The sequence below is a fragment of the Phoenix dactylifera genome, chromosome 8 (genome assembly GCF_009389715.1).
Source record: "Phoenix dactylifera cultivar Barhee BC4 chromosome 8, palm_55x_up_171113_PBpolish2nd_filt_p, whole genome shotgun sequence".
Lineage (NCBI taxonomy): Eukaryota > Viridiplantae > Streptophyta > Magnoliopsida > Arecales > Arecaceae > Phoenix > Phoenix dactylifera.
Window position 1 is genome coordinate 19,832,514 of NC_052399.1, and position 20,913 is coordinate 19,853,426.

Sequence of the window (20,913 nt, forward strand, 5' to 3'; positions counted from 1 at the left end):
CTTTTTGGACAACCCCAACGCTCCCCTCTCCCTGGAGTAGCCGAAGCGATATCATTAGTAGTCTCGTTTTATATTTAGGGGCCTCGCCACGCAAATTCGATTTCCCCGTACCACCGCCTCAAGAACCTTCCCCCCCTCCCCACCTTTCCTCTTCTCCCTCCTGGCTTTCTCTCCTCGGGGCTCGGGGTTCTCGATTTCCGTCGGATCGTGTTCTTGATTTTCGAAATGTGAGTTCAAGAAATACTCGTTGTCGACTATTTCATCTGTTTTTCGGATCCTTTCTCGAGTTCTGGCGTTCACTTTGAGGGTTTTCTCGCTGCATTTTCTATTTTTTTTCGGTTGATGAGAATGAGATGGTTTGTGATAATTTTTTCATAGATTGGGTCTTGATTTTTTTGGTGTTTCTTGTTTTTTTTTTCTCTCTTTGTGGAGATTTTCTTGAGGAGAACTGGATTAGTGGTCGTTGCGGAGGAGGGGTTTTAGGGTTTGCTGAGCCTTGTAGCGGCTAAGAGTGGAAGCGTTTGTGGTTAGTGCTTAGGATCGAGAGGAATACGTTTGTACTCTTTGTGACGAGATGATAGAGCGGTCCGGACTAAGTAAAGAAGCCAAGATCATGACGCAGGGTAGGATACAAGAATTTTTTTTTATTTTTTTTATTTCTCAGGTAGTTGGCTGGTGAAAGATGACTTGCAACTTGGAGTTAGGAGTTTGGAACCACTGTGGTTGAGATTTAAACGACACAGGAAAACATTCTTATTGACTTCCATTGAAGGAAAAAAAGAGAGAAGGTTTTGTTCATCAGGGGTATTTTAGACAGGAGGTTGTTTTTGATGGTCAGGTTGCATGTTTCCCGTATGGAACAATTTTGAATGCTACCCAAGACTTGAAACATGATCATGATTTGGAGAAGGCATACGGTGTGTTATCGTTAGTGGTAGTTTGGTGGGTATTAAAGAAAGGTGCACTTACAGGTTATGTTTGGCCATGTATGATGGAGTGGCAAGTGTTAGAAGTAGGTGGCGGGACTCAACCAAGGATTGGCATTGGCCTAGTACCATTTTTAATTATATGTCCTTTAGATGAACTTTTTCTTGATATTTAGAATGAGGTGTCACGCCATATGTTGTTTGTGTGTGTGATATAATGTTAATAGATGCGAGAGGACGGGACTGTTTGCTAAACTGACTGGAACTACATCGAAAATTTGGAGGATGATGGTCTGAAAATTTGAAGAATAATAAAATTAATGTTGTTTGGAGGGAAAAAAATGAGAGTGAGGTCCTAGTCAAAAATGGTGCACAAGATAAAGAAAATACAATGTGCTCGCCATTGTTACTTTATATTTGTATTTCTGAAGATGAGGATAATGACGAAGACATGATAATAGAATTACATTCAGGTGGATAAAGTGGAGATATGTTTGAGGTTGTTTATAAGCAATAAATACTTTCATGACTTTGGAGAAAACATTATAAATATAAAATTCAGCTTCTAATTCATTATGCATGAGAAAGGTTGAGAATAAGAGGGTCCAGACACACACGAGATGAACATTAACATGCATGAGAATGCTATGGACTTGTGATGAAAATAGGAAAGATAAAGCGAGGTATCAGTACATTAGGAAAGGTGCTCCAGTTGTGTTAAACAGTGCAATAAAAATATTTAGATGGTAGGGCATGTGCTAGAAAACAAGGAGGTTGGATTGGGTAGGAAAGTAGAGGGAAGAGCTAAGACAACACGCCAGAAAACTGTAAGAAGCAATTCCAAATTTGCAATGACACCAAACATGGTTTTTAATTGAAGTCATTGGTTAATAAGGGACAAACCTGAATTTGGTTTGCTGGTTGATTGTTATGGTTTGGGTATTATGAGACCGAAACTTCCTCTATGGGAACAGATATGCTTAACACATGGCTCTCAGTCTCCACACACACACAGAGGTAGGGTTCTAATATGATAATGATGCGCTGGAACTTGGAAAGGTTCATTGATAACAGCAAAATGATCAAAAATCACCTTATTATATTCCTGTGCAACTAAAACTCAAATGTGCATTTTGGCTATTCAGCACAAGCATGGGCAGTGGCCAATCTTCTCTTAGTCCACCCTTAGCTTATGTTTTATCCAAATTGTTGGTTGCATAGTCCCAATGAGAACCTGGCTTTGAGAGAAAGAAAGGCTCAAGGGGATGGTATAGTAGTGGTAATTGGGTTTCATGATTTTTGGGGTCCTGTAGGACAGGCTAGAGTTACCATTGGTTTCTCTTAATCGCTAAATGGTGGCTCCTAGAATCCTTTTTTTTTGTTCTAGAGATATAAAAGATCATTATTGTTCATTTGCCTGTGAGAATGTTGTTACCCATTCAGTACATATATGGTCCCTTTTATGTTTTTTGTTTTCTTTGCACTGATGATAGATAACCTTAATTCTGACCTTGATTACTAGTCCTTATACCATCTACATGAGATAAACTTATAAATAAAGGCATGATTTAAAGTTCAGAAGATTTTATCTTCCATCCTCCACCCAATGTCTTTCTGCTGAATTGGTTCTAAACTTTTGGCCAAGGCAATTCTGGGCAAGAGGGACTTGACATGAAATGCAGAAGGGCATATGTTGCACGGGAAAGTTACTTTAATGTTGTATGCAACATTTTGAACTCACGTGACACGGAAGCACTCCTTGAAGGTTTACCTAGATATGTAAGAAGTCAAAACAAAGCGGGAAGTAGGCAAGGTTTGTTGTAGGAACCATATTGCATTGCCAGGGGTTAAGGCATAGAGCCAATTTGAATTATAATCTTAAATATTGAAGACATATCATTCAATCTTATTATGTATAAATGCCACATTACTATGCCATATTTTCTTTAAATGTCTTATTCCTGCACTCAGATAATTCATGTCACCTAATTACATGAGCCGCTCGGTGCATATATGTGGTATGTTAAAGAGTGTTTTTATTTGGTTAACTTCTCTTACTTTCTTAGTTTGAGCCATGACAGATCTCTTAGTTCATTTTTTTTTTTGTGCGAATATTAATTAGAAACAACATGAGCAACCAAGGGGAAATACACTGTCCACTGTGCATGGAGGAGATGGATCTGACAGATCAACTTTTGAAGCCTTGTAAATGCGGATATGAGGTTTGAGCCTTCAGTTTTTGACATCAATCTGCAGTTTAATCTAGTCAACATATTCTTTTGATTTCTTTCATAATGTGTTTTTATCACCTTCTCATCTCTAAATTCATGTTGGTGCTTTGTGTTGACCCTGGCAAATGCAAACTCTTAACTTGAAGAATGAATCTCATTTTTTGAGCTTGAGAAGACATACTTATATTCATGATGGATTGACTGACAATTCATTCTAACAAAGTGATCACCTACCCTTTCTATTTGGAGTAGGCTTTGTGTACCCAACTTTGCAATTAGTTCATATCCCTGTTTGAATCCTTAAGATGAAAAATGCCTTGTAAATGTGGATATGAGGTTTGGGCCTTCAGTTTTTGACATCAATCTGCAGTTTAATCTAGTCAACATATTCTTTTGATTTCTTTCATAATGTGTTTTTATCACCTTCTCATCTCTAAATTCATGTTGGTGCTTGTGTTGACCCTGGCAAATGCAAACTCTCAACTTGAAGAATGAATCTCATTTTTTGAGCTTGAGAAGACATACTTATATTCATGATGGATTGACTGACAATTCATTCTAACAAAGTGATCACCTACCCTTTCTATTTGGAGTAGGCTTTGTGTACCCAACTTTGCAATTAGTTCATATCCCTGTTTGAATCCTTAAGATGAAAAATGCCCTGTGATCCACACTGTGGCTGCTTGCGTCCAGGAGTTATTGTGGTCTTTTGTTTTCTGCCTGTACTGTTCAAACTGAATGTGATACTTACTTGTGATCAGGTTAGTCAAAGTATTCACATCAAATTGCTATCTTGTTCTTTATTTGTTGATGGATTTATTAGGAAAATCTAGTGTAGTGTTTTCTTTCTCCTTCCTTTCTAAATTTAAAGCACAATTACTTCAACTGATTATCTATGCTTTTGTTTATCATTTGCTCATGGGCTCTTTCTGACCTAGAATATTCTAATGTATATAGCTGATGATACAGGAAAGGAATGAGAAATTATCTTCTAAATTTTTGGCCCTTAAGATTACAGGGGGGTTAAAATTGTGGTTTGCTGGTATTCATGGTTCATATACGAAGTTTAAGGAAATTTAAATCTTTGGGCAGAATTTTTGGTAAATTTGGCATTATGTAATTGCATTACGAAAGTACATGGGCATTGCATCAGCGCACCTAGAGTTGGAAGGAGTTGCTTCCTTATACATAAAATTGCACCATGGAAGCCAGAGACAATACCTATGTATGGGCAAAAAAACTCAAGTTTGTCTTCAGTAGAGGTGATCGGTCGTATACAGACATGAGGCATTGGTTCCTGCAAAAAAGTTTTCCCCTAAAGGAGCAGTGCTTCTACAACAAAAATAAAGGAAAAGAAGTCTTAGTTGGTAATTTTAAGGTGGTAAAATAAGATGGCCTGCCTAGTTTGTCTGGCAATGTACTTGAAGCTTGAAAGTTTTATGCCCAAGTCTCCAAATGAGTTAGGCTAGGATATCTTGTTCATCCTTCTCTTATTCTCTTGGGGAATGAGGCCCTAAGAAATTTGCTTTTGCTGCCTGTAACATTTAGGAAGGGGTTAAGATTTTGGAGCGTTGACATTCTGCTTCTCATGTTACTTATCCTGATGGCTTTTTCATGAGTCTAAGATACTTGCTGCTCATGAGGACCTTACCATCCAGAAGACAAGAAGCTACCAGATGCGTACTCGCCAAAGATCCTGAAACATTTTGACATGTTTGTCACATGGAATGCTGAACTTCGGAATTTGATTTTTCTGTTGGGAACTTGTGAAGACTAGATTTACTGTACAATAAATTAGTTTTGATTGCTGGTTGTTTTTAAAAGGTCATTGAACTTGCTTTGTGATTTTTTTTAATTCAAATGTCTTGAGGTCATTTTTTGCGGCCCATATTCAATTCTCTAATTTTATATAGCGACCAATGACTTACTAGGAGCGTTTTTATTATTTTTCTTTCAATCCCTATGTTAACAAAGAAAACTAAACAGGATATTCATATGCCTCAAGATATAGATTGTTGCATGAACTACTTTGAAATTTCTTTGCAAAGAAGATGCTGGTGTTGGAGCTGTGTTAGCATCTGTTTGGGTAATTTATAGGATTCATTTGGGTCTATATGAATGATATATTGATTTTACAGGAAAGAATATTAGAGTCCTAAAAAATAATTAAGAAACTAATACATTAGTATTTTCTTTTGCTAATTCTAGCCTAATAGATTTTTACAAGAAACTTTTGAGAAATATGGTGCCTGGTTAAGACACTTTGCCTTAGGTTTGATCGTTTAATTTTGTCTATATGATAGTTTAGTGATAACCTACTACATTGTTAAAACAATTTGTGGGAAACCTAATACTTGGTTAAAACTTTAAAAACAGTATGCGTACGAACTTGACTCTTGGTGGCCTTAGCTTAGGGTCGATACAAATTGATGAACTTGATTGTCTATTCTTTGTAGAATAATTTACCTACAGTTGATAAGTGCATTACGTTTTTCATTCCTTATGTGACAAGGGCAAGATGGATAGTCTAAATGATTTTAGTCTAATGGCTTCTCTCAACTTATGAAAGTTGTCATTATTAAGGTTAACATCCAGATGATCTTGGAGCTCTTCATAAAATGGTAATGATTAGGGCTCCTTTATTTAAATTATTTGTTATGAATCATGATTATGGTTTCCACAGTAGTGCTGAACAACATTATTAGTATAGTCCTTAAAAACGTCTTGAAGCAAGTGGTTTATAGTTCTTCAACTAACCAATATTTTAATGGAAATCTTATGAGGGCCAAACAGCCATAGGGTTCTTACTCTTAACAGTTTGTCACCCATAACTAGTCAGAAACCTTTGCTAGAGAACAATGGAAAATACTTAAGGGACACCAAATTATAAAGCTTTTAACTAGAGAGGGAGTCTTCAGAGGCTTAGACCTAAATTTCCGCCTTGCCACCTTGAGATCTTTGGGGATTATTTTGAGCATGAGATCAACATTTATTCCTGCCATATACAGACCTATAATTAGGTTCCTTTGCAGATGTTGTGTTTGTATGCCTTAGAGTTTCATGTTTATGTGCTTTGCCATTTTTGCATATTTACTTGTTTTGCTCGCTTGCAATTTGGTTGGGTCCCTCTTGTTTTGTTTTCCCCCTTTTCCCCAATATGACGTATGAAGAAGAGCATTCGACATTTTTCATTAGGAATATTTTGCTTGCAGGGAGTCATGTTTGATTAGTTTGAAAGTCCTGCTATTTATGCTTGTTTAAAACATGTGGCATGTATATTATTTGGTAGATGTGCATCTGGTGTTGGCATCATATAATAGAAATGGCCGAGAAGGATGATACTGAAGGACGGTGTCCTGCATGCCGTAGTCCATATGATAAGGAGAGGATACTTGGGAGGAAAATCAGCAGTGAGAGGCATGTTAATTTTAAATGCTCTGTGTTCCTTTATTTTTTCTTCTTTATATCTTATCAGATATCTATTTATAGTCACCATCTTTTCATTCATGAAAATAGGCTTGCAGAACTAAATTCTGAGAAGAAGCAGAAATTACAAAAGGCTAAATTAAAAACATCAGAAGTGCGAAGTGATCTCACTACTGTCCGTGTCATTAAGCGGAATCTTGTTTATGTTGCTGGTCTACCTGCTAAAATAGCTGATGAAGAGGTAAGCACATGCTACCAAATTGTGACTCAATTCTGTTGTTCATTTATTCTGTCTTTGGTTTTCAACTTTAAGGTATTTATGCTAGTAAATTCAAGATATTTATGCTAGCCATCTAAGTTTGCCTGTTTGGAGCAAGTAATTTGTTGGATGCAGCTGGGAGTTTTTCCTGCATAACTGATTTGAATGTATTTGGAAGTTATACGTGTATCGTTCTTTATGCAGACCCTTAGGAAGAAGGAATTTTTGGGACAGTATGGGAAAATTACAAAGATTGTTATAGCCCGGGATGTTGGAACCAACCGGCTTTTTCCATCATTCTGCACTTCTGTTGTGTAAGACCGACTACCTCATATAACAATTTCTTCAAGTTAATGAATTTAAAGCTTTTCCTTGGACTAGCTCTTTGGTACTTGTTATTATACCTGTTGGTTGCAAATACATCACTTTTACATCTGGGAAATATTTAAATGGACTTTGAAGTGCACACACATTACAGCATTTATTAAGCACGATAAGTTGTCCAGCACAGGACACTATGAGTATGCTGTTGACGTGAAAACTGTAAGTTTAAGGTATTGCTACTGGCTGCTACAGTAGGGTTCTGTACCAACACATGGTACATCTCTTGGTGTTGGGACAACAAAAAAATAGGTGAAAACTGTGTATCAGTATGGTACTGATATGGAATGCATACCAGTACTGGTACCTTACTGGTACTAACTAGTATGGCCAGTACAGACCATTATACACTGGTACATATCCTTGATTTGAAGTATATAATGCTTAGATCTGCACTAATATTCAACAGTAGCATCCGAGTCCATGTAATCGGTGGATTTACTAGCTTTCACTTATTCCTTCTTACCCAGATTCTAAACCTCAGATTTTGCGAGAAAGGTTTCTTAAAGACAAATTTGTTACACCCATTATCTGTCTCTAATTCCTTTTCAGATCCGTTTAATTCGACAAATTTGTTACACCCGTAATGTGTCTCTAATTCCTTTTCAGCTCCATTTAATAAGCACAAAACTATATGGATCTTTTCAGTGCATGCTAGTTATTCTGCCTTTTTCAAAGCATATGTCCCAGCATATTTGCTTTATGATTGTGTTGCCATGTCACAGGCATGCTTGCTCAACTCTGTTTTAGTAACTATCATGCCCCAGTTACTATACTGATATGCCAGTCCCTTCTGCTGGAAATTTTTTTGCAATTAACTAGCCCTGGAGAACCATTAGTATAAGAAGATGTAATTTTTTAATCTCTGTGTGGACACAAAAGTAATTTTCTTTTGTTGGCTAATGAAGCTGCAACATATTTTTTATGGGAGATTCAAAATTAGGACATTTCTGTGATATGGATGAATATGAAGTAACCATCCTAGGTTTCCCTGGACTTGGAAAAGTAAGCAAGGAGGCAAGACAGCAATATTTGGTACCATGGAACCAGTTTTTAAGTCTTAAGGCTTACTTGACAAACCAAAGAGCCCAATTGGAACAGAATTGCCATTGTTGTTAAATAATGCTTGCACAAGGGGGGGGTATGGAATCCATATGATTGATATGTGTTGAGTGAAGTGACCCGTATGATTTTTTTTTCTGGGAACGAAAGAGCGCAAAACAACGTCTCAGTTATATTGACATTGAATATTCAGTTTAAGCATAGATGTGTTGCATGCCTTATCTTCTTTTGTATATATTAATGTTATGTATTGGACAATAAAATTGCTGTCTTGGTGTAGTTCAAAATTATAACCAAGGTTCCAAACCGGACTGAACCGTCCGGTTCGGCCTGTACCGAGCCGACCCAGTGGGAAACTAGGTCGGTTTGGCTATTTTGGGTGAAGTCCTGGATTGTTACAGGTGTTATGACCATTATAAGCCATTATAACAGTTTCAGCCACAAATTGTACATACATGCATGTATGTATGCGTGCGTGCATGCATACATGCATACAAATAAACAAATAAGTTTGAAAAGCTTCTTTTTGAGGCAAATAACTGTCATTATAATTATCATAAGGGTTAGAAATGTTTTCAGTGGGGCTTCATTGTAATGGTATAACATGTTGTTTAAAATCTTCATTGTAAATGCTTCTTTTCAACTATATAATTCGATTTCCTTGTAGAAATCAGAATTTTATGGAAAAGACACATATTTATGTTATATTGACTTATGTACCACATATTATCTTTTTATGGGGAGTGTGATAAATTATCTTGATGTGCATTCTTTAACTTTGTACATTCCATATCTCTACAATTATTGTATTTCAGGGACATAAAAATTGTTGTGCTAGTCAACATGTGAGACAGGATGCTTGATGTTTTCATCTTTTGCTATATGCTTCACTTGAGCAATTCAGATCTTTCAGTTTATTTACCATATACTTTCATCAGTTGATCAGATGCAGCATTTGGTTACTAGCCTGGTGCATTACGTGGACCTAGACTATTATTCTGTGGGATTGATTTTTTTTCATGAAATTGTTTCAATTAATTCATTTTTTAAAATTGTCTATAGATCATAATGAGGTTAGCGTGTGGTCAAGAAGTAGTGCACTCACTGGGAACATATAGAAACTTAATGAAGTCAGACTCACATGACAGAAGAAGTACATATCTATGTGATGTATAGTTTACTTAATGTTTGTTTGTCTTTTGGCCTTTCCCTTTATCTGCATCATTTGATGTTCAACTGTTTAAATATGTCCAGGTGAAGCTGATCAATAACAACACATGTTTTCTGAAAAAAATGTACAAACATTTGCATTAAGAGAGTTGAAGACCTCTTATCTATATCTATATCTATATTTGTATATATCTATATAAGTATTTATATTTATATAAAAACCTCCCCATTATATACTTTGACTGAAGTTAATGGCAGATGAACAATTGCTGACTTTGCATACAAGTTATGATTCTATAAAATACTGCCACAAGCAAGCTGTTTTTGCACCTGATTTGGTCTTTTATAAAACAAATGCTTTTGTATAACTGTTCAGATATGTTACGTTTTCTAAGGAGCAGGAGGCTCTTCGTTGCATTGAGGTTGTAAATGGTTTCATTTTAGATGGTAGACCTTTAAAGTAAGTCTCTATCTAATCTTTCCATATTATCTTGGCTTAAGTTTCTTCCTCATTCTCCTATTTTATCTTGGCTTACTTTGGAATTTCATTTCCTCTTCTATTTTATTTTGACTTGCTTTGGAATGTCATTTCCTCAACTTCCTTTGGGGTTTTCTCGTGTAGAGCATGCTTTGGTACCACAAGATACTGCCATGCGTGGTTAAAGAATATGGTGGGTACTGCTCTTAATAGGACCTATCTGCATTGCTTTCTGTTTCATTTTCTAGGGTTGTAAACGTAGACAAACAATATAAGTTTTTGACAAGTGACTGGGTAATTACTGGTCCAGCCTTGTCGCAACCCACACTGTTTTTTTTTGCATGATGCTGGTCCCCAAGAAGATATCTGCAACAAAGATGAAGTTGCTTCAGCATGTCTAAGGTATAATGACCTTTCCATGTTACCTTTGTTTTTATTACATGATCATATCACATGCTTCAACTTTCATCCGAAGCTTTAGAATTCATACTTAAGTTGTCTGATATCCTGCTAAATGAGTAATATTGTTGACTCGCATATGTTTGTGGGATTGACTATAATTTGTAGTAGGAAAATTTGAGGTTTGTCCTTTAGGTAGATTGACTGCCATTTTAGGTTTAGTCCCTTGAAAATTTATGGCCAGATCTTTATTTTGATGGCCATTTTATGTTTAACCCCTGGTCTGTGCATAGGTGTGTGCAAAAGAGGGATAACTGTTTACAGAAACATGCCCAACTGTGTGACAAAAGCAGGCCAAGTTGGGACTAAACTTAAGATGGCAATCAAATGACCAGGTGTTAAGTTTACTTTTATATTATCTAGTTAGCGCATAACCGGTTATCTCCCCCCCCCCCCCCCCCCCCCCCCCCCGCCAACTTCTCTCTCTCTGCCTCCTCCACTCATCTGTCTATGCATGTATCTCTGTTCTTTCATGTATCTGTCAACCCCCAGATTTTGATCTTGTTTAGGACTCGAGTAGCTTTAAATAGGCTCATAATGATGCCATATACTTTTTATTAGTGACACCAGTTGGAACCCATATTTTTATTTTCTTAAATTAGTCCAATTATTAGTAGATCCCACGTAAACCTCATAAGATTATTAATAGGCCTTTGCACTCATAAGGAAACTGTATCAGCCTAGCACCCAGTTAATGCACTTTCACATTAAGAAACTTCTAAAACAAACTACTGCTCCAGGATTTAAAATTCAAGATATGGATCTTTTTTGGTCACTGGCTGGTAGTAGGTACCGTGGTACACTGTTGGAACAAGCCGGTTTGGGGCTGGTTCAAGTGAGCAAAAAAGGTTCATTAAGCTGTAAGGTTGGTTTGGAGCTATACAATTTAGGATGGGGCAGTTATGCAATCTGGGGGTGTTTACCCTATGCTGGTTCCTGGCTTGGTACAGGCCTGATACGGGTGGTACTCCTATCTTTGTCACTACTCAATTACCTTTGAACAAAGGAAAACAGGCTCTAGGGGCATGTCACCCTTGATTATAGGTCCAATGAACCTGCAAACACTCTTCAATTAAAACAATGCAACTATGTTTTTCAGGTCAAACATGCTGAACCATTACTGGATGCCATTGCTTTCTTGCATTAACCCTAGACCTGACAAGTTTGAATCATAAAAGTCAAATTATGTGATCTATAATTTTCTCACCGTCAGCCATGCCCCAGTATATGACTTTAATTTGACCTTAGCCTCCTGGAAATTTTATAATTTATGAACCAAATTTCATCTTTATCTCCTGTTTTTAACATGCTGAGCCTGAAAGGGGTCACGATATATGATCACTCAAAACACCCTTATTCATTCTGAAATAGCATTTTCTTTTTTCTTATATATATGGGCAATAGGTCCCTACCAGTTCTGACGGCCGAGTTAAATTGATGTTTTTTTTTCAATTGTGGATGAAGACCACCATAGTATATGTGCAAACTTTCGCCATGCACCTGTAACCTAGCCACCCTAAGTTGTCTCATCTTACACATTGGCATACGTTGAGTAAGATTTGTTCAATTATATTTGTCCCTAAGCTGTAGCAATCTAACTTCTGTATATATTGATTTATTAGTTTGCTAATTTAGTAAGCTAATTTTTTGCCCTAAATTTCGTCCGCACTATTTTAAGCCATTCAAAGCCTCATGTTTCACCAAATTTTGTAACTCATATTCAATCCACAGTCCACACAGTTAAAATGTTGACCAAACCCAAACCAATTTACTTGATCTTGTCAAACTTTTATTTTTGTTGAATGTTGATTGAGTCTTCCTTGCCTTGATTTAATCCTTTGATCCAAGTTTGCATCCTTGATTTTTTTTTCAAAAACATTCTAGCTTTTCTATCTTCCTCTTTGTTGGTGCTAGGCCACAAAGGCACTAGCTTGAAGAAAGCAAGGTGCTAATTTATGAAAAATTTAATAAATGCATTATGAATAAATAAATACTGTTTGTATTTAAAAACAACACAACCACCATATGGTTAAACATTTTAGTTGCAACATCCTCAATTATAATAATTTAAAACATTTTATCATGTTCTACATCTATGAAAACATCATATCAGAATACCATTTTTGTAACATGTTTTTAAACAGAAGGCAGCAAAACACCTTATATCCTAAAGTAGCTTCAAAGTTCAAATGTAGCAACAACCACTTTTGAAACATATATCTAAATTAAACATAAGGGCAAAAATAAATCGCTAGACATCCTAGAGCAGCTTCAAGCTTCAGGCATTATCATAATAATCATCACTAGAACTCTCACACTTCCATGATTCCAGCTCCATTAGATTTATAATCATCATTGTCCTCACCTTGCTCTCCCCCCTGAATTAGCCTCCTCCACTAGCTTTCATTTCTATAGGGTTCACCAGACCAAAATGCTTGTGTAACTGAAGCCAGCACATCTCCCAAAGAAAGGCACAAAAGGAATATAAAGAATAGTACTGGAATTGGAGAGCAACTTGCCAAATGCCTCTTTCTTTGGTTCATGCACTTGCTTAGACATCAATTCGATAAGCCTGCCTCACCAGGGACCATCGAGTCACTGCAGGATTTGCCTAAGTGCCTAGACAAGCAGCGTATGTATGTAAAGTTAAATTGTTCTTATGGGAACAAGTCTGTAAGTGGGTCCTACTGGAAAATGACAATTTTAAAACCCATGTGCTGCACTTGTTAGCTTTGAAAGCTTGAGCATAGTTACATCATTTAATCAATACCATCAGTGCACCTTTTGTCTTGCATTGATTACTTCACATTTCGTTGCTTTAATAGCATTTGTTAAATGACAAAAGTACCCCATGCTAGAAGACCTGGCTAGTGCAATATATGGGGGTAAAATTTTCATTTTCTGATAGGACCAGTTTACAAACATAGACTAGCTAACTAGTGCTTGACCCTAAGTAGGCCTCACCTCTCCTCCCAATCTGTCTCCTGTCCACTCCTCTCTTAGCATCCTTCTCTTTGTTGGCTTCTAGTGGTGCATCACATGGCTTTGACCATAACCTCCTCATGTCCGTTGGGGCCCTAACTCCTGCATGCTGGTTGCATCTCTGGCCTTGGTTGGCTTGTTGAGTCTCATCTTTCTTTCTTTGACATGTCCTTGATCTCTCATTAGACCTGGCTAGTGCAATATATGGGGGTGAAATTTTCATTTTCTGATAGGACCAGTTTACAAACTTAGACTAGCTAACTAGTGCTTGACCCTAAGTAGGCCTCACCTCCTCCCAATCTGTCTCCTGTCCTCTCCTCTCTTAGCATCTTCCTCTTTGTTGGCTTCTAACGTTGCATCACATGGCTTTGACCATAACCTCCTCATGTCCATTGGGGCCCTAACTCCTGCATGTTGGTTGGATCCCTGGCCTTGGTTGGCTTTTTGAGTCTCATCTTTCTTTCTTTGACATGTCCTTGATCTCTTTCCTCTTATTCCCTTCCCTCCCTCCCCTTGTGAGATGGTTAGGGCTTCAGTGGGTTGGAGTTGGCCTTGGGCCATAAATGTCAGCTCGTAAAGTTCAACCTAGAACAGATTTAAACATGTTCATGCCATTGTTGCACTTCTGGTTTGTTTGACCTGAACCTGGATCTCATTTCTGGGCCTAGTAGTCAAGTGCAGAATTGTATAAAATATAAATCATTGTTTTACACTAAACTTCTGGGCAAAAATGACTTGTTTATAGCCTCTAAGAGATTCATTATGATTTCTTGGATCTGTAAGAGTCGTTACTTTTTTTGGTAGATGATGTGGTTGAATCTGATTAACTTTTATTTAAACCTTTTTCTTTTTGAGAAGGCAATTTAATTGGTATTTACATAAGGTTATTTCATCTCATCATGTGCCATTACTTGGTTGGAATTAGGATAACCCTCCAACACTACTGTTCAGGGAAACTTGAAACTGGTTTATTGATGTTCGACACCACCGAAATGATGGCTTTATATAAATGCTATAGTTTGGAATCTCCTTTCTGGAATGACGTCAGATTTTCATGAACTTTAGTCAGAACTTCTTCACCCTTTCTGGGAATTAGAGAGAACTAAAGTCAAATCAGTTATAACTTCACCAACATTATTCTAATTTCATTTTATGCACATCCAGTTCTCCAAATTTCTTTTGATACTCTCGTGACAGTTTTTTCATGAGACTTGACTCTGTTACAATGGTAATTTTTTATTATGCAGAGATGCTATTTGTAGTTTAACAAATAATGTTTGTTTTTGTAAAGTTCTTAGCATGAAAGATCATTTTCTTGTGTTGATAATATTGTTCTCTGAAACTTTGTGGCTGTTCCTGTTCTAAAACCAGTAAACTTCCACAAAATTCTGGAAATGCTTTGCATAATTTTGAACGACGTTCAGGAAGTGTATTACCTCCTCCAAGGGACCACTTCTGCAGGAGCAACAGTAGTGTTGCTAGGGACAAATTTCTCATCCGGTCTGTTGTTTATGTAAGAAACTTTATTTGCATGATACATGATCGAAACGTGTGTTTTGTACTTTCTGGTTGCCTAAACTATGAAGCTTGCAAATTTCTGAAATCTTTCTGATACTGTAAATAATGAAACTTTTTATTTATACTAACTTTTTCGCTTTCTGCCATGTCATTTAGACTCCTACCGATAATGGCAAAAGACATTTTCAAAATGGTGATAGTGGAAAATCTGATGTCCTTCCAGTAGCGGCTTCATGGTGCTTACAATAAACGCTATTCTTTATCTTTCTTTTCCCATCAAACTGCCTTGAGTTCTCCAGTTTTCATATCTCCTTTTTTGGTTTTGGGGGGTTGGGGGGGTGGGGATGTTGTGGGGATGCGCAGGGGCTCAAGACTTGCTTCTGGTAGGTCACCATATGCTGGTGTTGCTTTTTCCCAAGGAACAATTGATCATCCTATCGTTCCCACTAGTTCTCTTGCTGGAGTTGACATACAAGCATTGCCACAGAATGCCTATCCAACTCAAAGGCAAATGATCATGTTAAGAAATCAAATGCCTCTTTCAAACGGGCACCTAAAAAATATTGCATCATCGGAACCATATGTTGAAAATGGTTTTAGAGAAGATACGGTTATGCCAAATTTCAAGTCAAGCAATTATACTAACATAATGACAAATAATACTGTCAGTGGATCATCTTTTGTTACATGTAGAGAAGACATGGAATCAAGAATCACCCAACCATCACACTCCTCTGATTCAGTTGGATTTAGTCAGCAACCATATGCTTCTTTTTTCAGATGATATCAAGTGTTTTACAATGATGGAAACTAGTCAGGCTTCATCTTGTATTCCCCGTTCAGTGACTAATGGAACCAAATGGGATTCCGGGTGTCTGTACGGCATCACTGAAGGAGTCTTTTCTCCGGTGGGATATCTTGTCGCCCCCTCCATAGGAGATACTCCAGCATCAAACTTTCAGGCTACGATTCAAGATCCGGCATTCAGAACAGCTTCATCTTCTCAAAGTTTGCCTCTATCTTTTAATTGGTCTAGCAGATTTTCAGATATGATACGCATGAGATCATCTGCAAACTTTGAAGGCAAAGATATTTCTCTTCCTCTAGATAACAGAAATTTTGAAGGTTACTCTCCTTTGGTTCCTGATGGAACTACCATCACGGACCATAGAGTTGGTGAGCATTCAACATGTTCTATAATTATTGGACTATCTTGTAAAGGTCAACAAAGGAAGTTACAGAGTGAATCCTCTTCTTGTGGTATAAACAATTTTAAGCTTCAACACTTGGAATGTCAGCCTGATAAACCTATTTCAACAGAGATGGATATAGTCCTGGATTCTGCTGTATCCAACAAAGCTAACACAGATATGAGAGATGACAGTATGACATTACATAATTCCTATGTATATTTAAGAGAAGATAATAGTCTACCAGATAAAGCCAATGATGATGCAGGAGAAGATGGTATAATATCAGATATTTTGTCTCTGGCTCTTGGTCAGGTTGATCATCTGATAGATCGTTATAATCTCAGCGAACTGCTGAGTGGCACTAATGAAAGTGACTACTCAAAATCCTATAATTCTTGGATGCCATGCAATAGCAGTGAATCCAAATTTTCTTTTGCAAGGTTAGATGATTCCAACTGTGGAAAAGAGCAATCATTTCCTTTAGATTCCTATGTTTTTGCTCTTGATATAAAAACTGACCAGCTAGACATTGAGGAAAAGAAAGTAGGCAATACAAACACCTCTCTCAGTGGGTTATCTGCTTATGATATGGACAATCCTGAGATTCTGAACAGCCGTCATAGATCTTCTGCATGTGATGTTGCCAATGAATCAAAACATCCATCTAGTTTGCGTCAGTCAGGTGGTTGGCCCAACCTAGCTTGGTTTCTTTTATTTTTCTTGATTATGTTGAAATTTAGTAACAGTCATATTTTCTTTTTCATCTAAAAACTAATAGTTGCTGGAATTTTTTTATACATATAAAGTTTAATTTGTCATCAAGAAACAAATTTCATGTCTTGTTTCCTTTTGTTTTTTTCCCCTTTTTTAGTTATCTTTTAGTTTCATTAAATATTCTCTAGTTATTCATTTGGTTGGGTTGCTCTCTCTCTCTCTCTCTCTCTCTCTCTCTCTCTCTCTCTCTCTGTGTGTGCGCGCGCGCGCGCGTGCGCATGTGCGTATGTGTGTGAAAGAGTTTGTGTGTGCATGTGCACGAGCATGTGCGTATGTGTCTGAATCATCTTTCATATTAATTTTGTATTATGAAATGGATTGCATTTGAGCTGGAGATACATATAGTTGTCCATAATGCGAACTATGTTGACCAATAATACTGTTACATTTCATTTACAAAGATCAGTTACTTGCTAGTGCTGGCTTGACATTGTTTAACTGATTCAAGCTATCTATAGGCAGCCTTGTTCTGAGACATGGTAATCTTTTATATATCTGTGATTGTTATAGAGTTCCTAATTGCAGTTCTCCATATTGTGTTGATTAGTACTTGTGGAGGCTTCTTTGTTACCCCTTTTATGGAGGCTTTCTTTGCTACTCTTTTGGAAAGATATCTATTGTATAATTTATTTTGTGGTTGTTTTCATACACTGAATATATTTATGAACACATGCAGTACACAATCTGTTTGAGTTCCAATCCTCGCAAGTTCTTTTTCCTGGGATCTAGATTATTTCTCTAAACCTTATCCCAATGTCTTTTTGCTAAACATTAAATTTCTCTGCGAACTACAAGAACCTTTTGTTGGATGGTGCTTGATGGAAAATTTTGTGTAACAGCTACAGGAACTGCTGATTTGGCATTATGTCCAGTAAGCATAGAGCTTGAATATACCTTTTAATTATATTGAGTCATTGTCTCTTGAAACTGCATAAGATTGATGGAACTATTATGTACCAAAGGTATCTTGGGATATGCACTTGTCTTTCCAAAGTTAGTAAATTCTGCTAGTTGTTACTTTCCTTGCTGGGTCCTAATTTGCCATTCTACAACAGGCTAGTTGTTTAGTCATGATTTAGTTGATTGAGCTTTTCTTCAGTACCCTAACCCTCTTTTTGTTACCTGTCATGTTTATTAGAACATAATGTTCCATATGATATTTTATTTCTAGTATTTGGTATGTTATTACCTAAATGAATTACTATATATCCATTTTCTGCTTTCCTTTTTCTGACTTGATTGTCTTTAATATATTGTGATTTATGGCTCTGGCAGCTTCTCCTATTTCAAGGTCTGAGGTGTTGCCTTCTTCTGGATTTCCTGCCGGGATTAGGTCCATTTCTCCTTGCTTCTATCCTCGACATGTGGATGACACAGATCAAGCTTTTTGCAAGCTTACAAATTCTGGTTAGCTTTTACCTTTAGCTGGTATATGGGAGGCAGTGAGAGCTTATTGTCGTAATGGTAATAATTATACTATTTGTTCTCACGATGCAGGTTCTATTGCTGAATACCAGATTTCTGGAAATTCACCTTGTATAAATTCCTCTCAAGAAAATCCCGGTTCCAACAGCTTTAATGGTCCTCAGATTGATCAGATTAATCAGATTAATGGTTCTGCAACTGCATCACTATGTAAAGGAAAGTTGTCACAGTCAATGATACGGCAGTTTTCTCTGAGCTCTAACTCGATTAGTCTTGCCGAGGCTGATCAGAGGCTTCAGTTTCAGGCAAGAATGAGAAATTTGACTCAAAATCTGGTGACGTTAATGAATCAAAATAGGAACATGACCTTACAGGATATGGTGAATAATTATGACGGGACATGGGGATCATGTAATATTGGCAGTCCAACTGCAATGGAGTCTGGGGTTACTGGCAGAGGTCAATCTGCTCTGGATGAGATTATACATCATTTAATTCCTGGTTCAAAGCAAGGATCTTGGAGACTGTCAAGAACATGAGAAACCCTGTTTTCAGGTTCCTGATTCTTCTGGTTTACTGTTTAACGTACAATATGAGCAAAGTTTTTGTTGTTTGAAGCTCCTCTCTGTGATGCTATGGCTCATTGTATTGGGGCCTTCAAATGAACTTGTATCAGTTGGTGCCAAAATTTTCTGAACCTCTGAGACTTGCAACTATGGGATCCATGGAGTTGGTTAAATTCCAATAGGGTGATGTGATCTGCAGAGTTGCTTGGTTGTAGATGTTTGCAGGTAATTGCTAATGACTCGCCATGGTATTGTTTCTTGTGGATGCCTCATGAATGGAAACTTAAATAACTTGGCCTCTGACAAGTATCATAGGATTGCAAAATTCTTTGGATGATTTATGCCTTTTGTGTGGTTGCCACATGCCATTAGCTCCCATCTGATTTACAATATTTTATTGCTGTTAGATACATGCATGATTAAAAAGTTTTGTATCCAAGGCTCAGTATTCATCATTCTCCAATATTGTTTGCCAAAATGATGGCCTAGTCTGCAAAGACCTTAGGAGAATTTGCAAATCCATTAGGCAGCGAAGGAAAGGATCTTATGGCTATTGTAGTTAAAAAATTTTAAGCCTTGAGCTCCTTTTAAATGATTAATACAAGGAATTGAAGATAAGCATACGGATTTGAATTGATAAAAAAGGGTGCTTGCTTCGTCAAAAACAAAAGAAAAGCGTGCTTTCTTCTGTAAGTTGGTCTAGTAAAGAGGTAAGAAAGGTAATTCTATCAACGATGATAATAAACAATATTTCTGGGTCATAATGCATTTTTAGTCGAGTTAATATCAATTCTGTCTTGATCAATTTGATAGCTGGTCGGTCATGAAAATTTTTATCAGCGTCTAACATGAAACTTCTTTTTTCCGCAGTTATGCCCAACCCAGCCGCCTGGATGGATGGAAAATGAGGTGGTTGTTTTGGTCTCTTGCACGCTGACGCATGTAGACTCGTTGAATTCTTGAGCAATCTTTTACACCGTGGCATGTAACACCCAGGCAGATAGACAAATGAAAAACCCTCAATTTCTAATTTCAACCGTGTAAATGGCTTTCAGACCTTTTTGTTGTTTTTCTTTTTTCTCCATGATCTCTATGTAGATCGGTACATGAAAATTCTTGCGTGTTTTCGTTCTTTTAGCTGACTGTTTGTCGTTGGACAAGCTGGGAGTGGTGCCTCGATGAACGCAGGGTCAGCTTGCCTGATGAGCTCGCGTTAGGTTGGTCTCGGGTGTTGATTTCCACTACAGACTCGCTGCTGCAATCACGGTGGTATGCCTATATTTCTCTTAAGGTAATGTGGGAGACTTGGTCTTCGATTGAATTAACCTGTTTTTTGGTGGTGCGGTGGCACGGCATGGACCTATGCCGTCGTCCATAGTTTTCCCCATGGACCTTCTTATTACTCCTACTTGGCCGTTGTTTTCCCTTCACTTCCGGACGGACGTTCTTTCCTTTTTGGTAGATATTATGGTGGCCTTTATCGTAGAGCTCGTTAAAAGCATCATCTCCGTCCAATTCTCATGATCCCGTGCATCTATGGCACCGCATATGGATACCAAGAGCCCGGTTCATATCTCCATGGAGTAGGACCCTCTCATGCCTTCCCACCTATCATGAAACGTCTTGAGCTGCGCCCTCTTCTCTTCACTAATTCATCAACATCACCCGTCTACTGGTCTCCTACTGGCGTCTGGCCTCAAAAAAGGGTAAAGTGTTTTACGGTTTTGGGCGCAACAGTTTTTTCCCCTGATGTTTGCCCCTTCTTTTTCCCCGTCTTGGCCTACCAGAGACAGCTGTTTCACCTCGCATCGAGGCACATCCGACCTCGATCGGACGGCCACGGTGTGCGCGGCCACCTACCGTCCCTCGGGCCCCTCTGTTTACTCAGCGCAGAGGTGGCTATTGGATTCTCGATGGCCCGTGCCTGCCTCCCCTGTATAGCCGCCGGTCGTATAATCCAAAACGTACGCTCCAACCCACGTGGTGACGCGGTCAAAGGGCCTCCCCCGCCCCTCATCATCACCGTCCGTCCCCTCCGTTCGATACGTCAGCGGTCCCGATGT

At 37.8% G+C, this 20,913-nt stretch overlaps 2 protein-coding genes across 4 annotated transcripts; both read left to right on the top strand.

The window, feature by feature from the left end:
- LOC103715965 (general negative regulator of transcription subunit 4-like) lies at window positions 1-15,722 on the top strand. Of its 2 annotated transcripts, XM_039129185.1 has the most exons (12): window positions 1-227; window positions 2,898-2,944; window positions 3,049-3,148; window positions 6,447-6,574; window positions 6,674-6,824; window positions 7,047-7,156; window positions 9,832-9,915; window positions 10,078-10,126; window positions 10,244-10,335; window positions 14,746-14,887; window positions 15,049-15,128; window positions 15,256-15,722. In XM_039129185.1, the coding sequence occupies exons 3-12, from the start codon at window positions 3,056-3,058 to the stop codon at window positions 15,674-15,676; spliced, it is 1,350 nt and encodes a 449-aa protein (XP_038985113.1). In that variant the 5' UTR covers window positions 1-227; window positions 2,898-2,944; window positions 3,049-3,055; the 3' UTR covers window positions 15,677-15,722. The 2 variants fall into 2 exon arrangements, with proteins under 2 accessions (XP_038985113.1, XP_038985112.1); XM_039129184.1 differs by lacking the exon at window positions 2,898-2,944.
- LOC103723062 lies at window positions 15,694-19,987 on the top strand. 2 transcript variants are annotated; one of them, XR_005512958.1, is made up of 4 exons: window positions 15,694-16,767; window positions 18,135-18,266; window positions 18,357-19,075; window positions 19,721-19,987. XR_005512958.1 is itself a non-coding variant. In XM_039129183.1 (3 exons), exons 1-3 carry the CDS (start codon window positions 15,696-15,698, stop codon window positions 18,821-18,823), a joined length of 1,671 nt encoding a protein of 556 aa, XP_038985111.1. In that variant the 5' UTR covers window positions 15,694-15,695; the 3' UTR covers window positions 18,824-19,156. The 2 variants fall into 2 exon arrangements, 1 of the variants encoding a protein (XP_038985111.1); XM_039129183.1 differs by lacking the exon at window positions 19,721-19,987 and having other exon boundaries at window positions 18,357-19,156.
- Window positions 19,988-20,913: the final 926 nt, after the last annotated feature.